Raw genomic sequence first — 21120 nt, 5'->3', positions numbered from 1 at the left:
AAAAAAATGATCGCTTACCTCGATAATGTTCCAGGAGTACGGAGGTAACTTTGATGATCAATAAAGATCAATCATAAATGACATTGAGAAACATGAGGAACCTCGTTCTCCTTCCTCATAAGTTATACCGAGAAAGTAAATAAGACAAGAGAAAATATAAAGTTACGTAATATTGAGCGGCAGTTGACAAGTTGCTCAAGGGAGAGATGCAGTAAAATAGGGAAGGCAAGACTACGGATATGGATATACATTATACATACAAGTAGTTGTATATATGGATGTATATATATGTATAAATATGAAAATGGAGTTGAGTTTGTGATCACAAGTCCGGTAGCCAGCTCAGCTAAGCTTGCTGATACACGTATCGGTACTACTCTCGAAAGCATGTTCCTACACACTAGCTTCATAAATATATATATATATATATATATATATATATATATATATATATATATATATATATATATATATATATATATATATATTAGGTGGGTCAAAAAAATCGAATAATTTATTTTTGATTTTATACTCTGAAAAATAGGTTCGTAGACACCTAAAAAGAATTCTCTCCAAGTATAAGCTCTTAATTATAACGGAAGGTCCTCCGCTTTGCGGGTTTCTAATTTTTTCGAATAATCAGATAAAAAAATTTATATCTCGCTTCCAACTGCTTGGAAAAATATTCCGTGGCATAGATTTTGTGAGAAATTGAATGCTTTACAAAAAGGTCTCTTATGACTTTTTCAAAAACTCAACCGATTAAAAGATATTCATAGTTGAAGTTTGGCTATTTTAAGGAAAATATTCGTTTTTATTATGAATTTTATAAGTCGATGAAAAAAAATTATTTCGGATTGCGGAACTCATGATTTTGTAGGAAATTTACTGCTCTACAAAAATGGTCTCTTATGATTTTTTGATTAAGTGAAGCCGTTACGAGATATTCATCGTCAAACATTAACGAATATCAATATTTCCAGTTTTTGATCAATAATTCGATAAATTTTAATTTAAACTATGAGTTTCAGGAAAATTTACATAAATTTGAGTTTCGATCGATAAAGAAATGTTATAAACAATTTTTTTAATATTGTTTTCAGTCTTGAGCTTGTTTGATTGCATTAAAACAAGAAATTAGAGCATTTTTTTCGACATATAGCCAATGATTAGTTTAATTTGAAGTGAATGACATATTTCTTTGTCAAATTTAATATGAAAAGTATTGAATCAAGTGAGAAACAACTAGTATTTAACTTTTTTATAGATAAATTTTTTATTGAATTATCAATTGCAATATAATTGTCTATATTTTTAACATAACAGTACGCTATTACTATAAATAATTTCTTTTATTACAATTTGGGAATGTTTTTTGATGTTCTTTGACAACTTGCAATAAGTACTGGAATTGTTCTTCATTTTTTGTCAAGCATTGATTATATTCACTGACTAATGCAACAGCTCGCTCTGCTGAATCATTGACAACTTTTAGTTGTTGAAAGTATTCTTTATTTTCGAGATAACTCTCATTAGTAGGCCATAATTCAACATCGACATCAAGAAAGTCATACGGTAGATCGAAGATTTTGAAAAGATTTAATGACTTTTTAGACACAAAGTCACTCAGAGTTCTCTGCGCCAATGAATTCAAATCTTTTTAGCAATTACAAATCATTTAGCTTTAGAATCTGTACCTTCACGAGTATTAACAGCTTCAACAATACTTTTTTACTTCTAATGGAACGCCATCGTCAAACAGTGATAAAATGGCAAGTTCATCGCTCAAATACCATAAGTGCGAAATCATTTTTTCACACGTAGCTGAAGAAATCAAAGGATTGATATGTTTGTACTCCAATAAATTTTTCATAAACTGCAAGTCATGATAAGCAGCAGTTGTTGCAGAAGTTGATGAAAACCAAGCTTTTAAATACAATGTGACTATAAAAATAGAGAAATGACGAAGAACATGCAATTCTTTCTGAGAGAGTTTGAATTCATCTCTGAATAGATACATTTTCAAACTATAAATGGCCTTAGCCATCCATCTAGCATGATGAACAGCACCAGGACGTTTGAAAGAAATCTTTTCTTGAGGCATTTCTCCAAGGAAAATCAATGATAATTCCAATAATTCTTTATCTAACTTATTATAACATTTCTTTATCGATCGAAACTCAAATTTATGTAAATTTTCCTGAAACTCATAGTTTAAATTAAAATTTATCGAATTATTGATCAAAAACTGGAAATATTGATATTCGTTAATGTTTGACGATGAATATCTCGTAACGGCTTCACTTAATCAAAAATCATAAGAGACCATTTTTGTAGAGCAGTAAATTTCCTACAAAATCATGAGTTCCGCAATCCGAAATAATTTTTTTCATCGACTTATAAAATTCATAATAAAAACGAATATTTTCCTTAAAATAGCCAAACTTCAACTATGAATATCTTTTAATCGGTTGAGTTTTTGAAAAAGTCATAAGAGACCTTTTTGTAAAGCATTCAATTTCTCACAAAATCTATGCCACGGAATATTTTTCCAAGCAGTTGGAAGCGAGATATAAATTTTTTTATCTGATTATTCGAAAAAATTAGAAACCCGCAAAGCGGAGGACCTTCCCGTTATAATTAAGAGCTTATACTTGGAGAGAATTCTTTTTAGGTGTCTACGAACCTATTTTTCAGAGTATAAAATCAAAAATAAATTATTCGATTTTTTTGACCCACCCTAATATATATATATATATATATATATATATATATATATATATATATATATATATATATATGTGTCTATGTGTATGTGTAAGCTCATGCAGGGAAAGAGAGATAAAGGGCGAGAGTAGAGCCACTTTTCGCTCCTCGATCTCAACACCCATCAACCCCGTTTGAGTGGAACGTTCCTTCTTGTATGAGCCTCGTTGCTCGGGCGACCACGACCAAGTCGAATATATTACTCTCGACCATCTCATGGCAAACGCCCACACACTTTATCGTCATCGATTCCTGCGACACTGGCTCCTACAGCCACTATCACTACTACTAGCTTCTTCTGTTACTGCTACACTGCTACTGACGCTCCAGGCCTCAAGATAAAACTATAAGACGTGCTGCTCCTTGAGATCATTCTTTTTAACATAAATTTATCTTCATTAATATATTCTCTTCCATTATTATCCGTTTGGTAACTTCTGAAATAGACATTCATTTTTTTGAAACTCTCGGTAAATTTATTTTTAATTATTGTTATATACCAATCGAATCATTTTTGCATCCTCTACAAGGTTTTTAGGTCAAACAGTTGACTAGTTTATTATTTTTTTTCGAAATTTAGAATTTTTTAAGTTACATTCTCGCGTGTCTAGAATAAATAAAAGTAATTTAGATTACGAATAGAAACTTTGAATGAAAATTTTTGAATTTTATTTTAAAGATAAATTAATATTTAAAAAAATGCTGTCAATAACTTTTGACAATATATTCAATGATAATTTAAATTATCAAATTTTTGTAATGATATGTGTGTAAATAGACGAATAAGAGAAAACTAGATGATTGACATGCTAGCAAGCATCGCTAAATCTTCGGCGAAAAACAGAGATCGAAGTCACTGGTTTTGCACCACTAGAATAATAATGGCCAAGCCTACTTTCTATTTATTCCAAGATATCTCTATTCCTTTCCTCTTTGCTGTCTACAAAATAAAAACTTTATTTCTTCATTTACATCAAGGCCAAAAGTTCTTAACTTTTATAATTATTAGGTATTTTTAATTGGTGTTATAATTTATGGACAAAATATATCGCATTTTACAGCAAATAGAAAAATTTAAATGAATTCACTTCTGTGCTTGATCAACTACTAATTAATTCCATATTGCATAATTAATACATTTCGCATAAGGCAAAAGCATCTGCTCGTAAAGGTAAAACTACCGAAGAAATAAGAAATAAAAAAAAATACCTGGAGCACAAATACGAGGGCGTTAGAATCGATAGGATAGTCGATATCAAAAGCACCCGATTGGTTGTGCGATTACTGGGAATCCCCACCTCCTACACTATCCTTTACTGATATCCGCGCGACGTGCATTCGTAATGCAATGTCAGGACGTCCGCGCGCTTGCATCCGCTCACCCACAGCATTATCATCCGCTCCGCAGACGTAACCGCAGCTTCTAGGTCGCATCCACACTATACTCAATGTACTGTGATCGAACCATCAATAAAATCGATTTCCATCCGTACATTTCATTTTTTTTTCCTTTTTCAGACCAATTTTACACAGTTACAGTCTACATAATTTTTAAAATTACTGTTTGGTAAAAAATGAAAATTTTTAAAAAGATAAATAAAAATTAAAAAAAACTTACCAGTCAGTTAACAATTGAAGCGAGTATGACTGGTGAGTAATTACATAAAAAATAAAAAAAAGTAAATAAATAATTTATAAAAGTTAACTGGTGTGAAGTAACCTTTAAGGTGGCGCACGATGACGTCGTCGTGTCACGTGGGTGCCAGCGGATATACGATCCGCCGGTTCGCTCGCTGGCTCGTCGTTTCACCGTCGCCTGAAGGGGATGGAGGTGAGGGTGGAGGTGATGTGGGTTCGACGCCCCATTCCCGTTATCCGACGACTGCCAGATCTCACCCTCTCTGCTCTCTATTGTGCGATATATATAAATGTGTATGTATACATATATACTGCTGGTGAACATTCTCTGCGCGTGGTGCTACCACCCAACAAAACCAGTCTAGTATAGAGCAAAAGTGCTGGCAAGACTGTGTGTGTGTAAAAGACCGAAAAAAAGGAATAAAGGAGAAAAAAAAAACGAAGAAATAAAAAAGAAAGGAAAGAAAAAAAAACAAAGACATAATTGTGAGCCTTGGGGAATCGAGAACGACCGCAAAAGTTGGCTTGTCCCCTATACTACATTTTTACTGCATCACGTATACGCTATACACTATCTAGTTGATAAGTGTTGAAGTGTTAGCGCACACCCGTTGTCATAAAATCCAAAAGCCTAGTCGAATACGACGTCAGTTACTTAATGCCTCGCACTTTAATGCAAGGAGAGCTTCGAGAGTTTCAGGGGCGCTGTAGCTCTTACACTCACACATATACATGTATGCGACAGTTTCCACCCACATGTGTAAACGTAATACGAGTTGACATATGTAAAATGATGCAGTCTTGACTTGTTCCTCGATAACCATCACTTTAAAAGTTAGACTTGCTACTTGTATTTCTGATGGCTTCAGGTGCAGTCTTGCTGTACTTTACTAATTGGTTTAATTTATTTCACCCTACAACCTAAAACAAATAAATGAATTTAGAATTAAATAAAATTTTTAATAGAAATAAATATTTTTAATTTACCTTCTTAATGTCCAGAGTACAACTATTGACCCAATGATTTTTATCTCAAAAAAGTTATAAAATAGTCGGGATACAACTTAAATCTTTTTTTGAACTCACCGAAACCACTAGAATCCTCGGAATCTTGCTAACCGCAGTTTTTACCGAAGCTATTTCTTTAAAAAGAAGCCTACAGTTTTTAAGTTCATAAATCAGACGTTTCAAAGTTCAACCAGCTCAACTTAAAGTTACTTTAAGAGATGCCCTGGGAAAACGTTGGAGTTGTTTCTGTTTACTGGAGCCGTCGGAATCAGGTAAGATCACAGTTCGTGAAAACAATCGACAAGATTAAAGCATAAAACTGGAATTTCAGTAATTAGCTATGTCAAATATTTATTTTTCTTGTACTAGTCATCTGGAATCCCAGATCAGATTGTGAATATGTATGTATTTTTATAAATATCATTATTAAACTTCTTGGAAAAAATATTCCAAGTTATTATATTTATGCATAAGAGATTAAAATGTTAATTTTAATAAAATTTTAAACACAAGTATCATTATCTCATTTAAATAATGATTTAGTAGCATAATTGAAGAGGTCACACCAAGGATTGACGCATGAAGTATCAGGATAAAATGCTCTCGCATGTATATATAGGTGTATATATTAATATCTTAACTAAATTAGTGGGGATAGAACGATTGAAGAGGATTCGCGGCATCGAGACACGCCAGAGTATATTGTGAAAGGTCGTCACAGTCGTTCGTGTAAATAAACGTCCGTCAACAAAAGTTTCGTCTGTTATAACAAAATAATTTGTGATAAGTATGAATCCATCAATTGCTTACTCGATACTGTGGAAACTTATCTCAATTTCGGTTGTTGTTGTTGGTCAATTGTCCGAAGGTAAGTAGCGAATTAAAATAAAAACTAATAATTTAAATGCTAAAAATGGCAAAATGTGCAGGCGACAATTGTAGCTTGGATGATAAGACACGGGGCGTATGCAAGCCGCTATCTAAATGCGATGAAGTTAAACAGGAACTATTATCCGGGATAATTCCCAAGAGCATTTGTAGCTACTTGTATTTGGAGCCAGTCGTTTGCTGTCGTACATTGACAAGTACCAATAGCGGTAAAACAAGTTCTGCTACTACAGCACGAACATCACGCAAACCAACAACAGAAAGGTCAACAAGTAGATTTTTTACTTCAAAAAAACCAATAAGAACGACTACCGAACGTGATACTGATTTATGGGTCTTTTCGGATCATACTGATGATGATTCACCAGAGATACCTCTCAATAATAACAACAATAACAACAACCAAATCCAAAAACCGGGCAGCTTGGCAAACCAAAGTAAGTTTATTGAACCTGTAAAATTTTAAAAAAGTTTCATTATTATTTTTATTTTTATTTCTTTTGTAAGAATGCGCCGAATATTCGAGTTCAGTCTACACGTTGATAACTCCACCAACATTATCGAACAATCGTCAGCAAGTAAATGTTTCTCTCTGTGCCATTAAATCGCAAAAACTGATTGTTGGTGGCACCAAAGCAGGCCCCAAAGAGTTTCCTCATATGGCGGCAATTGGATATACTTCCAAAGCAAGAGGCGAAATTCTGTGGCTTTGCGGCGGTACGCTGGTCTCTGATAGATTTGTACTGACCGCTGCTCACTGTACATATACTTTAGATTAGTAAGTCAAAAAATTACAATTACAATTTTTTTTTAACCATAAATTAAAATAATTTGATACTTACTGATTTTTTTTTTTTTTTTTTTTTTTAAATAAAAATTTCAGTGGTAAACCAACGCAGGTCAGAGTTGGAGATTTAAACTTAAAACGCAATGACGACGACGCAAAACCTCAATCGAAGAAAATAATCGACATAATACGTCACCCGGACTACAAAAAGCCGCTGGAATATCATGATATTGCGCTTATAAAAATGGAAAGTTCGGTTAAGTTTGACGCATATGTAAGACCAGCTTGCTTGCCTTACGGTAATGTCATCACTGAAAACGCTATTGCTACTGGCTGGGGTAGAGTTGATTGGGGTAATTTATCAATGTTTATAATTATAATTATCATCAGAGTTAGTTCTACTGACGATTTTATTTAATTTTCAGCTGATGAAGAAGGATCTGCTGATCTCCTAAAAGTAACCCTGGCGATGGTACCTCACCAAGTGTGTAACGCGAACTTTCTCGGGGGCAGCAGTGACTACAAGCTCAAGCAGGGGGTGATAAATGAGTGGCAGTTGTGTGCAGGTGAAGAGGGCAAAGATACGTGTCAAGGTGACAGTGGTGGTCCATTAGTTAATATCAATGATCAACACCACTGCATGTACAATGTAATCGGTATCACTAGCTTAGGAAGGTTATGCGGAAGTTTTATTCCTGGAATTTATACTCGGGTTTCTAATTATGTTCCATGGCTGGAACAAAATATCTGGCTTCAACCATAAATTATATACTTTTTATAAAAATATAAATTAAATAAAAATCGTTAGCTCAAAATGTTTTTTTTTTTTTTTTTCATTAAAACTTATAAAATATTTCCTATAAATTCACAATATAATTTTCTTATACATATAACTAAGCTCAAGTTAAAAAAAAATGTTTTAAAAAATTATTGTATACTTACGATTAGCGACTCGATCCTGGATGACAATCTTGTATTCTTCCTTTTGTCCATCAGCGTCATTAACTTAACTCACAGCTTTCACGAAACAACTAACTTCGTAGATATTTATTAAAAAACAACAAAATGGAAATTTCTTTAAAACGATTATCAAAAATTTACTTTTAATCTTCAAGTGTCCGTTATACTTGTTATAAATACATATGTATACACTTCATACAGTGATATTTCAAAAATGTTAGTATCACGTCAATGATGATCAATGACATTGACATCGTTGCGATTATTTATACAATTAATGTAACCGTAATTAAGTATTTTTTAATTGATAAAAAATTTATTTAAGAAGATTGTTAATTATACAAGATGAACAATCAACCGCTCGACCGTTTGATTCTGTTTTGCGTTGCGACGCAGTTGAAAGAATAGTGGCGCCACCTTTCAGTTTTTATGAGTACTAAAATTTTATTTAAATTTATCAATTTATCCACCGAGATCCACAAATCTTGAATTTGACTTGAAAATATAAATATAAATATAACCCTAAATTATTTTTTGACTATTTTACTACCCTCGGAACGATTAATGTTATTTTTTTTAATGTATTTGTAAAATTATTTAAAATGGTAAGTATTTAAACGAAATACTTGTAAATTATAAAATTAATTTTTTTCTAATTATTGTTCAATTAAATGATACTGATATTAGCTGACAACTGTCAATTTTTAAAATTTTTATAACAAATCAATATAATACTAAAGTTAGCCGACGTTTTTAATTTTTTGATTTTCTTTTAATTATTAAATTATAACTAAAAAATATTTTTAAAAAATTTCACGCAGTGTTTTTCAAGTTTTTTACAATTAAATTTTTTTTTTTATTTTTTTGTAATCAATTTTTTAGTAAAAAAAATTTTTATATGTCGGCTAACTTAATTTGCATCAAATCAATAACAACAAAAAAAAAATTTCTAAAAATTTCCTCTACTTATTTTTAATTTTCACATGTGTAATTTTTTTATTTATTTATTTCAGGCTTTATCTGACAATAATAATAGTTCAGATTCAAATGCGCTAGATAATGAGCTGAAGCAAACATACGAATACTTAAAAGACATTGAAGCCGAGCTTCTTGAGCAAAAAAATGAATTTATCACATTACTCTCGAAAAATCCTATTGAAACAGTGTCACCGAACGTCAAGCCAGAAGATATTGAAATAGAACAACTAAAATTCGTGAAAGCTCTGGTAAACGAAGAACAGGACTATGATGACCGAATAAGGCCTATCAAAAATTCAGTAGACGTTTTTACATCTCTAGATTCTGCATTGCTCCAAGAAATTTCGGATGTCCAGACAATATTGGATCAGGCTAAAGTTAAATTTTTAGCTATCAAAAAGAGTATCAGCTCGTAAGTTTTGTATTATAAAATTTATCTAATTAATTATTTTAATTATTGGTGTTATGATTGATCATACTTACTGTTTTTATAGCTTGATGAGTGAGAAAAATAATTTACAAAAAATGAAAGATATGTGTTCAGATGCTGTTGAGAATATTGATGCTGAAACGAGTGATAAAGATATTAGCAGAATAAAAAGATCTTTCTTGACTGTCAAAGCTGATTTGGTAAATTTTTTGATATATTTATGTCACATCATCCTTAAAATTATTGAATTAATTTTTATATTAAATTATTAAAGGCTAAAGTTGTCGACATTATTTATCCAGAAGACAATTTTCATGGATTGCTGAAGGTAATTTATAAACTAAAAATATTAAATTAATTTTAAAAAAATACTCTGATACTTAATTTAATATTTGACTTATTTATAGGATCTGGTGAACGCATATTCAAAAGAAGGAGATGAAAAATACATAGATGTTGAAGACGTATCCTTGGATTGTGTTAAATCATTGATCGAAGCGGATATTGCGATGTATCACCGTAATGACAGAAATAAAATTCGTCTAGTAGACCTTATTTAAGCTCAAAAAAGTAAATTACAATGGGCTTGCCCAATTTTAAAACACAGTAACTGCAAAATTTTTATACCTGATTTTTTTTAGTATTGCTGCGTTTCTTATAAATTTAAACCTTAATTCCTTTTTTAAATATTTATATTTAAGTATTTTCTACTCATAAATCAAATTTTCTATCAATTTGGCGCGCAAAATTTTTTTTAATAAGAAAAATTTTTAAAAATCTCAAAATTGTCAGTTACTGTGTTTTGAAATTGGGCACTCGAATAAATCAGTATTTTTTCTACTATTATTAAGTGTATAAATTAGGACATTTTTTTTATAAATAAAAAAAAAAAAAAAAACGTTAAATTTATCGTAAAATTTTCTTTATTGTAGCATAAATATCAAATATCAATATTTATAGTAAGTTTATTCAAAAATAATACAATTCTAATTCAAAAAATCAAAAAATTAATTGACATAAAAAATTGCAATAACAATTTTTTCTCAGCTAACTAAATATCCAGCTAAAAGGTAACCACCTAAGTCATTGGTCGTGATTTCTGGATGAGTCCTGTTTGGTAGCACCTGATACCCACGACAAAAGTTAGACAATAATCTCAAATTTATAACATCCTTTCGTGACTTAAGAGCAACATAAGTCTCCTGAAGAGGCTCTCGATAACAATGATAAATAACAAAAGGTTTAGAAACTTCCAAATAAGGTAATAATGCATTAACAATATTCAAAGGATGTTCCTTGGCAACAATAGCCAACCCATCAGCCTTTGAGAGTTTTAAACAATCAACAACCTCCTTAGTTTCCTGAAACCACTTGGGTTTCTTGAAGGCCGCCGTTTTAATAAGATCATCAGCAGCGACGATGTCAGTTTCCATAACATCGTTTAATTTTTTCTCCTCTTCTTCGCTAGTGGTCGTTGAATCATCCTCGACTTCAGGTTCCAATCTCGGCTTCTTCGACTGATGATTTCCATCATGGTTCTCTGAGTTTTGCCGTCTCAGCGCCGAGAGCGCGTACTTTTTCGCCAGCTCCTCTAGAATAACCTGATCGCCCTGGTAATAAAGCCGTAAAAATGTATAGAGATTAACAGCAAGCATTCGCTTAAGTTGCTCGTCAGTAAAATTCATAGCATGTACAAGAGTTAAATTTGGCTGGTTTCCTGGATGAAGGTTTATCAAAGTACCTTGAGTGTTAGCACCAATCCTGCTTAACATCGCAGCAGCAGCCAGACCACAGGATCCACCATCGTACAGCAGATACTTGCCGTCGGATTTAACGTCGCAGTAAGACAATATCTGTGACAAGGTGTCTATTCTCAAACAATTAACTCTCCCAGGATCTTGCCTGAAATAAATTTCCTGTAACAATCCCACCGTCGGTTTTAATATTGTTAGATATCTACAGTACTTTGTTTCTTTTTTTTTAATATACTTTTCCTGTGAGTATTCTGTTTTTGAGGAAAATGAGCTGCTGTTTTCGATCAAAAATCCAACTATTTCCTTGCTTGACTTACCGGCCTCACGTAAATCTTCTATTTCAGCTTTAGATAATTTTTGCGACGTACCATCGTCATTGATTGATCTGTTATCGCTCCCGCTAGCCAGACCTTTGTGAATATTCTCTGACGTTTCGGCTTTCTCCGCAACCTCCAGAGTTATTGTTTTCATACCATTTTTTGAGCTCGAGTTCGGTCCAATCATCTTGAATGTTGTCCAGTAAGGTTTGTTGATGATCCCGGCCATCTCAATCTGCTCCTTGCCCAAAGAAAACGTTCCATCACGTGTTATTCGGCAAACTTTTCGGTAATCCTGCTTCTGAATTATTATATAATCACCAACTGACACTGTCTCTTGATAATTAACCTCTTTATCCATTATTTAATTATTTATATTTTTAATTAGAATTATAAAACTATTTAAAACAGAAATTTACACACGTTGCTTACGTTGAGGTTAGACTACGTGTAAATATGTAATGTGTATTTGTTTTACATGGCACCAGTCTTTTATATATCGCCCTACACACGTGGCGTCCTAGTGTTGAGTCTTTTTCGAGAGAGCCAGTGTATCGGCTGTAGGTTGCTCTAACTATTTATTTATTTTTTTTTTTCAGCTCCGTTTATTTATACACTACTTATTTAAACACGTGGCTGAGACACCTGACATTTTGCGTATAATTACTTGTAATTATTATTAAAATTTTTTTTTTAATTAAACTTTTTAGATTAAATTTTTTAAACATGTTGCAGATAATTGATAAAAATTAATAGGGATGTATTATATTTTTTAATTAAGCATAGATATACATAAGGAAAATTAAATAACTAAACTATTATTTTTATAAATTATAAAAATACTTAATAGATTTATATTATACCTCTAATTAAATCATTAACTAATTAAATTTACTGCAAAAAAATAAAATAACTCCAAAAGATTAGAATCGAAAATATTAAACACAAATGAGTTATTTAATTTTAATCCAGCAATTACTTCAGTAAATAAAAAAAATTATATTGGATAATTGATTTTTATTAAGTAAATTGTCTTCTGGAATCAATCTTTTCATCCTTATCTTCTCCAAGTACACGCAATTGCCTGTTTGCTATTTTATTTTTTAATTACTTATTAATATCAATATTATTATTTATGTATGTATATATAATAGGGTATTTCCTCGTATTGGAATAAATTTATAATTCCACTCCAAGGCAACTCGTGAAAATGACCCGGTATTATTTTAAAAGACGACAGATCACTCAATGGACTGTATAATATATTACAATTTAAATTTAGTTATTATTATTATTATTATTATTATTATTATTATTATTATTGTTATTATTCTTAATCAATCAATTAATTAATCACTCAATAAGAAAGTCACTGTAAATTATCATTTAATTTGGAACATTTTTTCTATATCTCTGACCACGATTGGGGCCATTTTTGTTTCCACCAGAATTATTACCACTGCCGCTGCTGCCCATGTTACCCCCACCGCCTCCGCTGTTGTTATAATTTTTTCCATATCCCGAATTAAAATTACCCCCGCCGGATCCGTGTCCAGATTGGTTTCCACCTGACATGCGGAAATTCGGACCAAAACCCGGCGGACGGTCAAAGTTGGACATCTGATTATTTCCAGGATTCGGACCGCGGAAATTTGGCGGAGGAAAATTGTTATTGAATGGCATATTTTGACTAGGAGCAAAAGGAGCCATGGGGTTGGGCCTGTAAGGTGGATTGGGTCCGTAATTTCCATTGGGCGGTCGGAAGTTAGGCCCGAAGTTGGGAGGCATGGGTGGAGGTCCATTGGGTCCAAAGTTCGACATATGCATCATGTGTGGCGGCATCGGGCCGCTGTTGTCATTGCCTCCCATCATGCTCGAATTATTTTTATTTTGTATATTAGAAAGATGATTCATCTGATGGTGCTGCTGGTGATGGGGAGGCATCATTGACATCATCGACGGGGGCATGTTGGGGCTGATATTCTGCATATTGTGATGGTTCGATCCCATGTTTCCTGAAGACATATTTCCCATCGACATTTGCATGCTGTTGTTCTGCATGTTTGAAGACATATCGCGCTTATCGAAATTAGAACGCCCGCTGTCGTTGCTGTTCATTCCTTTGTCGTCGTCCCAGGATCTTTGTCGTCCATCGCGATCCATATCTCCACTTCCGAAATTGTCATTGCCATCCATGGATGACTTTTTGAACCCACCGATAATTGGAGGTGGTCCTAAATGCCTAAAGTCCCTATCACCGTACGAATTCCTCATGTCAAATGAATTACGCATATCAAATTCATTGATCATCATACCCGGTGGCCTTCCTGGGCCACTTGCTGAAGCGACATTCATCCTCATGTCCTCGTCACGACCCATTCCTCCTCGATTATCTACACTATTGATTCTCCTGAGATCCTCATCTTGATTTGCAAAGTAATTAATATCTTGAGGGTTCTTCATACCAGTCATTTGCCTTAAATCACTGTCGTTATTCGACAATGAATCATCAGACATTCCACCAGCCCCAAACACCGGTTGATGCTGTTTATTTCCTCGTTCAGTTGAATTTGCTTCAGTCCACGCGATCAACTGATCAAACTTACGCTTCCCTCCGTAATTTAGGGCTTTCAATAATTCCGGATTTTGAGCAAACTTCGAACTAGGCAGTGGCGGTGGTAAATCTACATTTGGAACTTTAGTGAAGTCTATTTCGCCTTCATCTTGCAAATAGTCTTCCTCTATTTCTGTCTCTTCAGGCAAGTTTATTGCGACATCTCTCAGTTCTTCTATTTCACCTGCAGTTATTAATTTATTTATAGCGTCGTTGCCTTTTACAATCGCTTCAGAAAGTTTTGACCCAGCTGAAAAATAATCCAATTAAAATAATGCTCCTTAAAAAAAAAAAAAAAAAAAAACACTCAGAAGTAAATAAAAAACTTACGTTCAACAGGAATTATTTTTCCGTATAAAATAATAGCATTAGGAGCGACTTCATTTAAAGGCACTGCTCCTGGCGTAGTTTCAATTAACTGATTGACAATAGCGTTCAATGCTTCCACTTGCTCTGGATCCTCAGCTTCCATTTCATTCCACTGTGCTTGGAAGTTCCGGGGAATAGGCTTGCTGTACGGTACTTTCTTACTCGCTGCGAGTTTTTTACTTTCTTCTGCCGCGTGATCGAGGTCCAAGCCAGGTATACCTTGGGAAGTTTCTTCTTCCATTGACTGTTCAAGGTCGAACTCGTTTATTTTGTCCTCAGGACCCATTCCAGGGATCACTGCAGCTTCGTCAGCTAGAATTGTCAATAAAAAATTAGTCTCGTTAAAAAAAAAAAAAAAAAAAAAAAAAAAAAAGTAGGTACCAATCTCATGATCATCAATGCCAGCTGCTCCAGCAGGCAGGGTATTAAGATTATATTTATCTCTCATGAGATCTCCTGGACGATTTCGGGTCCAGAATTTTGAAGTGTGGTCGTTGCTGCCGGAGCAGAGAATATGTCCTAGTGGGTGCCATGCTAATGTCCAGACAATACTGTCATGAGCTTGCTCAATCGCACCTACTTCTTTGTCAGCTCTGCAATAAAATATTATTTTATTAGATTATAAATTAACAAAAAAATTAAGCAGTTTGTTTAATTGAAACTTACCCGACGTGCCAAAAGAGAATAGCGCCATCGCTACCTCCACTACAGAAAAGACCTTCATGACTCGGGTGCCAAGCGACACTCGAAGCTTCTTTTTTGTGACCACGAAACGTTTGAACTTCTTGACCCAAATTCCTCAGATCAAAAAGCTTCAGCAAGTGATCCCTCGACGCTGTCACCAACCAATTTCCGTTATCATTCCATTTAATATCCATAACTGTACTCTTGTGAGCGTGCAACGTCACCAGCCCTTGTCCAGTTCTTGGATCCCATAATTTTATGGGCTGCTGATTGTCTTTGCTTCCAGAGACGACTAGACTTTTTTGGGGATGCCAATGGACACATTTGACATCCGAACCATGACCTACGTACAAATACTATGTTATCTTTTTTTCTAATTATTTTTAGCTTATTTTTATTTGTAATAATAATTTTTTTTAATTTTATAGATAATTATATAAAATCACACTGAAATTAGCAGATTTTTTTTTTTAAATAAATTATGGCTAGATAATTTTAAAAAAATTGCATTTATAATTTTTTTGATCTAGATAAAATTAAAAAAAAATTTTTTCTTGCTAAAATTATTTGTTAAAAAAATTTGCCAAGTCAGATGATTTCTAATTTCAGTGTTAATTATATAAAATAAATAAAAATTTATACCCTTGAGTGTTCTCTCCTCATAACAGCGTAGGAAGTCCCAAATTCTGACAGAGCCATCGTCACTGCAAGTCGCCAATTTGTGATCCGTTGGACTGAAACTACCCGCCGAAAAAAACATAATAATTACATACCACGCCGACCGCAACTTTTATTTATCAATTACTAATATTAATTTATAAATAATAGTTTTATAACTAAGTAAATATTGTGTTGTAATTTATTATTTAATTAGTAATTATATAATTAAACAGAGCTGAAACTGATGTTTAAATATTTAACGACACCCGCGATTAATAAAACCGAAATAATTTTTATTAGAATGATCCGTAATTAATTTTTTTTTATTAAATTATTTATATGTTAATAAATAATAAGAAGCTATCATTAAAGTTTCGTTATAAAGGGAGCAACTACGAACGAATAATAATCTCCGATAGTCATACCTGGCACACGAGTAATTTAATTGATATTATTATTATTATTAATGGATAAAAATTTATTGTCGATGCCACATGACCACCGGTAGATGTTTCCATGAGTTTTTACTTTTAAAATTTTCACTTTAATAAATTCAATTTTTATTAAATACAAAAATAGCGAGAGGGAATGTGTACATCAAATAACTTTAATTTTAATTTTAAAATGCTGCGCTCACACCCCCATTCTCTCACTTGCATAATCACATTCATGCACATGTGTAATTTACCTACGTCTAAAATGATATCTTTACTGTAAATTGTCTCAAAATAATTAATACATCCCCCCCAAAAATTTTATTTATCAAAAACAATTAAAAAAATTATTTTATTATAATATATTATTTCCATTTGGATATAATTGTAAATAAGGAAGCAGGATTATATTTTTATTATCATTATTATCATCAAATATGTATATGAAAAAATATATACATGTATATATTTGTATATATATATATATATATATATATATATATAGATATTTATGAATGGTCAATAGGAATCTAGATGGGGTGCAGCTTCAGTTTATTTGCAATCAACCACAATTACAGACATTTATTTGCGCCCGCTATTTAAATATACAGCATTCCGCGAATTGACGGCAAGGGTTGCCACGAAAAATTAAAAAATTATTTACGATAAGTGATGTAACTTGTAGATACGTAATATTAATAATAATAGTAATCTAAGATGGAAGATTTAGAAAAAAAAAAAAAAATGAATTAGAAACTAACTAAATTTTTCTAATGGCCGAGATCACATACGCTCATACGTACACAATAGATCTTCCGGACCACGAGCGCTGACAAACCCCTACCATCAATTAATCGCGTATTTAAAAACTTTATCAATTCAATAAAATTGTTATTATTTATCATTAAAATAATAGATAATGGAAAATTCATGGCGGATCGCGGTAAAAATGAGAAATGATTTTAATCCATCGCAGAAAACAGAGTAACAGAAAGTCCATTTGACTTGGAGCACTCCAGCAGTACACGAAGACAATAGTAGTTCGAATAAATAGCATAGTGTCACGAGAAACGAAAGGGCTAGAGTGGTGGATGATGATATACCTGAGTCCTCTAATCGCTTCTTTGTGGGCCTGAAACATCTTGACGTTGTTCATGTTGCTCTGCCAGTACTTGACGTACCCGGAGTGGTCCCCCGTCACCATCCAGCTTTCGTTGTGTGACCAAACCATCGTCCTTACCGGGCTGTCGTGTGCCTGAACAAGGTCAAAATTTTATTACATAAATAACAATTAAAATTAACATTTGCTATACTTTAAGACACCATACCTGAAGAATCGTTTCGAAATTAAAGGTAAGACCGTTCCAGAGGGTAAATTCACCACTTGAAGCTCCGGTGACGAGTCGTCGACCTTCTGGAGTCCAGGCCATACAAAAAATAGGACAACGCATCTTGTTTGTCGCCGTTTTGACGAACCTCGTTGTTACAGCATTGATTGGATTGTCAACGTAACTCGGAGGTGGTAAAAGATCTGGGTAATACATTACGTCCGGTTGAAGAGGTCGTCTATCGCGGAAGTCTCGTTGCCATATACGATTCTAAAAAATTAATAATTAATATTATTATAAATGAAGACACAAAAATATAAAAATTGATAATTAGAGTGATTAATCACCTCCAGAGTTTTAATTATCGCAGAATTATAATCCACTGTCTTTCTCATGACCGATTTTCTCAATCTCTTGCCATCAAACTCGTCTTGCAGGGCATCCTGACTCCCGGAAACAATCTTTGGAGCGTGATACGGCCGGAAGGGCTTAAAAAATCCCCGAGTGTTGTCCCGGTGATTGAGAAACCTCTGCTGTTGCTGCTGCTGCTGCTGTTGAGACTGGAATCCTCCAGGTGCGGTGTTTATTGTAGTCAAATTTGGCGGTGGTGCTGATAAATTTGGAGCAGTCGGTGGTGGTACTGACATGTTGGGCAAACTTATCCCCGCCGGAGGGGGTGGATTCGCGAACTGAACGTTTGTCGACATTTTAACTAATAAAAATAACACTTTTTTATAATTCCACGTTAATCAAAAATAATTTTCACTGGTTTTAATCATCGTCATTTAGGTTAGAAATGAATTGTTCAAGTTAATGGGTGTCTCCATTTTCAAACTCGTCTCAAGTAGTCTATCTGCAATCAATTCAATTATCAATTACGTATGCTCGATAATACATACGATTATAATATAATAATAATAATGATTATAATAGTTTGGCTTAAATGTTATCAGTATTGTTAATTATTATTAAACTTTATTATCATTATTATTATTATTATAAATAATTCTGTTTATAATTACTTAACGGCGTGGCTCCTACTTAAACTTAAGTCTCTAGCACCCACACACGTAACATACGTATATATAGATATATTTAAAGATTTTTTGAACTATTAATTGTACACTTTAATTTATGAAGTTTATTTATTCACTCAGCTTAATTTTTTCATCAATAGTTTTATTTTACAGTAAAAATATTTAAACAAAAAGTAAATTTTCAAAGTTTACGAAAACTTGGCGTTGCAAACGACGAATAAATACCACTGCGACGAGTCCGTCGACGGCGGATGATTAGAAAACTTTAACAAGAGAGTATACTTTTACAGGTTATATTTTGTGCCCGTTTTCATGAAACTTTTTTGGTATAGTATCGTAAGTCCGGTTAAAATTTTTATTAAAAGCCCGCCTTTTGACAGTTTTAAACTTATTCAATAATTAATGTAATAAAAAAATTTCAATTGAAATATATATTATTTATTTACAATAATAAAGATGATATTGTTTAAATAAAATAAATAAATAGTGAATTTAAAAAATTTTTCATAGCTGTCATTTATAAAAACTTCAAAAAATTTTTTACTTTTTATTGCTCAAATAAATTTTAAAAATATCATCTGTGATTTTTGACATAAAAGTCTATAATAAATAACCATTGGACTTATTTTTGTAATTAAATTCTAATCTTGGTGATAAGTTGAAAAATTCCATCGGTTTATCAACTCCCTCTTTCATTTTATCTGTAATATAAATTCTCATCGCAAACAATTAACCGCAGTTATATTTGTACCGTCAAAATGACATTACTTAATTTATCAAGTTTGTTTTTAATATTATCTAGCCAATTTTTATCAATAAACAGTGATCCGTCGTTAGTGGTGATTACATGGGATTATTTGAATGCTACTGAGTATGGTACTTAATTTATTAATATGCTGCTACATAATTTTGCTCCAAATTTTAAATATTTATTTTTTTGTTTTTAAGCATGGAAAATTTTATATGAAGATCACAAAAGTGCGATAGATGCAATCGAGGGTGCCTGTACTTTATGCGAAGAACAGCAGTGTCGTACTACGGTTGGATATGGAGGAAGTCCTGATGAACTCGGTGAAACTACACTGGACGCTATGATTATGGATGGGTAATTTTTTTATTGAATAAATTATACTTAAATTACATTATCATTACAGACATCTCATAGTTTTTAAAATTTTGATGCTTATTAAGTCAATTTAAATAATTTTAATCGTATAATTAGAGTAACTATGGACGTCGGAGCTGTTGGTGGGATTCGAAACATAAAAAATGCTATATCAGTTGCTAGAAAAGTCCTGGAGAACACAAAGCATACTCTATTGGCTGGATCTCTTGCTACTGACTTTGCTCTGAAAATGGGATTCAAACAAGAATCGCTGACAACCAATTTCTCTAAAAATATGTGGGAATCCTGGATTAAAAATGCATGTCAACCTAATTTCTGGAAGGTTTGTTTAAACTAATAATTAGTTTCACATAAAATAATTAATATTAAAATTAGGAGTCACTTGACTATTTTTTAATTTTATTTAACAATCAAATTTATTTTTAAAAAATTGCATTTTTATTTTTTTTTTTTTTTTAATTTCTTCTTGTCAATTTTTTTTCTAATTTTTTTCTTTGAAGTAATTTATTTCTAAGAAAGTTCTATAAATTATGAAAAATCTGCTACTTAAATTTTCATATAAAATAATCTAATTTTAATAAAGATTCTTTATTACAGAATGTCAGCCCCAATCCTTCGGCTTCATGTGGTCCGTACACTCCTTTACCAGAGCAAAAGAGCGAAAATGACTATTTAGAATCTTTCGACATACATGAAGACAATCATGATACCATCGGTGTAATTGCAATGGATAGTAATGGAAAAATCGCAGCTGGTACATCAACCAACGGAGCAAACCACAAGATACCTGGACGTGTTGGAGACTCGCCAATTCCTGGAGCTGGGGCCTACGCTGATCAAGAAGTTGGCGCTGCTGCTGGCACTGGAGATGGTGATGTAATGATGCGTTTCTTACCTAGGTACGTAAAAAATTTTTATTTTCTCAATTAATATTTATAAAGTATTGCAATTAACTTATTAATTATTGTGTTATTAGTTTTCTAGCTGTTGAAGAAATGCGTCGAAGAGCCAGTCCAAGCGAAGCAGCTGAGGTGGCAGTCACAAGAATTGCTAAACATTATCCTAATTTCAGCGGAGCTATTATTGCGCTAAATAAGAATGGAGAGTACGGAGCAGCTTGTCATGGGTTCAATTCTTTTCCTTTCTATGTCAGTAACCAGAAAATTGGAAAACCGAAATTATTTTTAGTGAATTGTATTGATGTTATGAATCAAGTGGAAATGATTTAAGGATTTTTGATTTCAATTAGTTATATTATTTTTTATCAATGCTCATCAATTGTATGCTGAGTAAAAAAAAAATTTTTTTGAAAAATTAAATTCTTAAATTCTTAAAAAAAAAT

General features: G+C 32.6%; 5 protein-coding genes across 5 annotated transcripts; 3 read left to right on the top strand and 2 right to left on the bottom strand.

Annotated features, from left to right (window-relative positions):
* Window positions 1–6120: 6120 nt before the first annotated feature.
* On the top strand, window positions 6121–7896 carry LOC141534442 (venom peptide isomerase heavy chain-like). Its single transcript, XM_074253791.1, has 5 exons — window positions 6121–6280; window positions 6342–6737; window positions 6808–7078; window positions 7184–7440; window positions 7513–7896. The coding sequence occupies exons 1-5, from the start codon at window positions 6202–6204 to the stop codon at window positions 7848–7850; spliced, it is 1341 nt and encodes a 446-aa protein (XP_074109892.1). The 5' UTR covers window positions 6121–6201; the 3' UTR covers window positions 7851–7896.
* Window positions 7897–8517: 621 nt separating this feature from the next.
* LOC141534286 (uncharacterized) lies at window positions 8518–10292 on the top strand. The gene is made up of 5 exons (XM_074253553.1): window positions 8518–8652; window positions 9061–9437; window positions 9520–9655; window positions 9730–9783; window positions 9863–10292. The coding sequence occupies exons 1-5, from the start codon at window positions 8650–8652 to the stop codon at window positions 10013–10015; spliced, it is 723 nt and encodes a 240-aa protein (XP_074109654.1). The 5' UTR covers window positions 8518–8649; the 3' UTR covers window positions 10016–10292.
* A 71-nt stretch (window positions 10293–10363) lies between these two features.
* Window positions 10364–12162, bottom strand: Trmt6 (tRNA methyltransferase 6 non-catalytic subunit). The gene has a single exon (XM_074253551.1). It carries the CDS (start codon window positions 11885–11887, stop codon window positions 10499–10501), a length of 1389 nt encoding a protein of 462 aa, XP_074109652.1. The 5' UTR covers window positions 11888–12162; the 3' UTR covers window positions 10364–10498.
* A 562-nt stretch (window positions 12163–12724) lies between these two features.
* On the bottom strand, window positions 12725–18907 carry Wdr33 (WD repeat domain 33). Its single transcript, XM_074253550.1, has 9 exons — window positions 18638–18907; window positions 17963–18468; window positions 17616–17885; window positions 17391–17542; window positions 15836–15933; window positions 15176–15536; window positions 14891–15102; window positions 14471–14821; window positions 12725–14390 (listed from the first exon to the last, which is right to left on the bottom strand). The coding sequence occupies exons 2-9, from the start codon at window positions 18320–18322 to the stop codon at window positions 12913–12915; spliced, it is 3282 nt and encodes a 1093-aa protein (XP_074109651.1). The 5' UTR covers window positions 18323–18468; window positions 18638–18907; the 3' UTR covers window positions 12725–12912.
* Window positions 18908–19110: 203 nt separating this feature from the next.
* LOC141534609 (N(4)-(Beta-N-acetylglucosaminyl)-L-asparaginase-like) lies at window positions 19111–21119 on the top strand. Its single transcript, XM_074254046.1, has 5 exons — window positions 19111–19528; window positions 19601–19757; window positions 19875–20100; window positions 20376–20677; window positions 20755–21119. Exons 1-5 carry the CDS (start codon window positions 19411–19413, stop codon window positions 21005–21007), a joined length of 1056 nt encoding a protein of 351 aa, XP_074110147.1. The 5' UTR covers window positions 19111–19410; the 3' UTR covers window positions 21008–21119.
* Window position 21120: the final 1 nt, after the last annotated feature.

This window comes from Cotesia typhae, unplaced genomic scaffold (assembly GCF_013202065.1).
Source record: "Cotesia typhae breed Kobodo isofemale line unplaced genomic scaffold, CoteBio_Ctyphae scaffold_13, whole genome shotgun sequence".
Classification (NCBI taxonomy): domain Eukaryota; kingdom Metazoa; phylum Arthropoda; class Insecta; order Hymenoptera; family Braconidae; genus Cotesia; species Cotesia typhae.
Note: the sequence above shows the minus strand (reverse complement) of the source record. Positions and strands in the feature narration are given on the sequence as shown.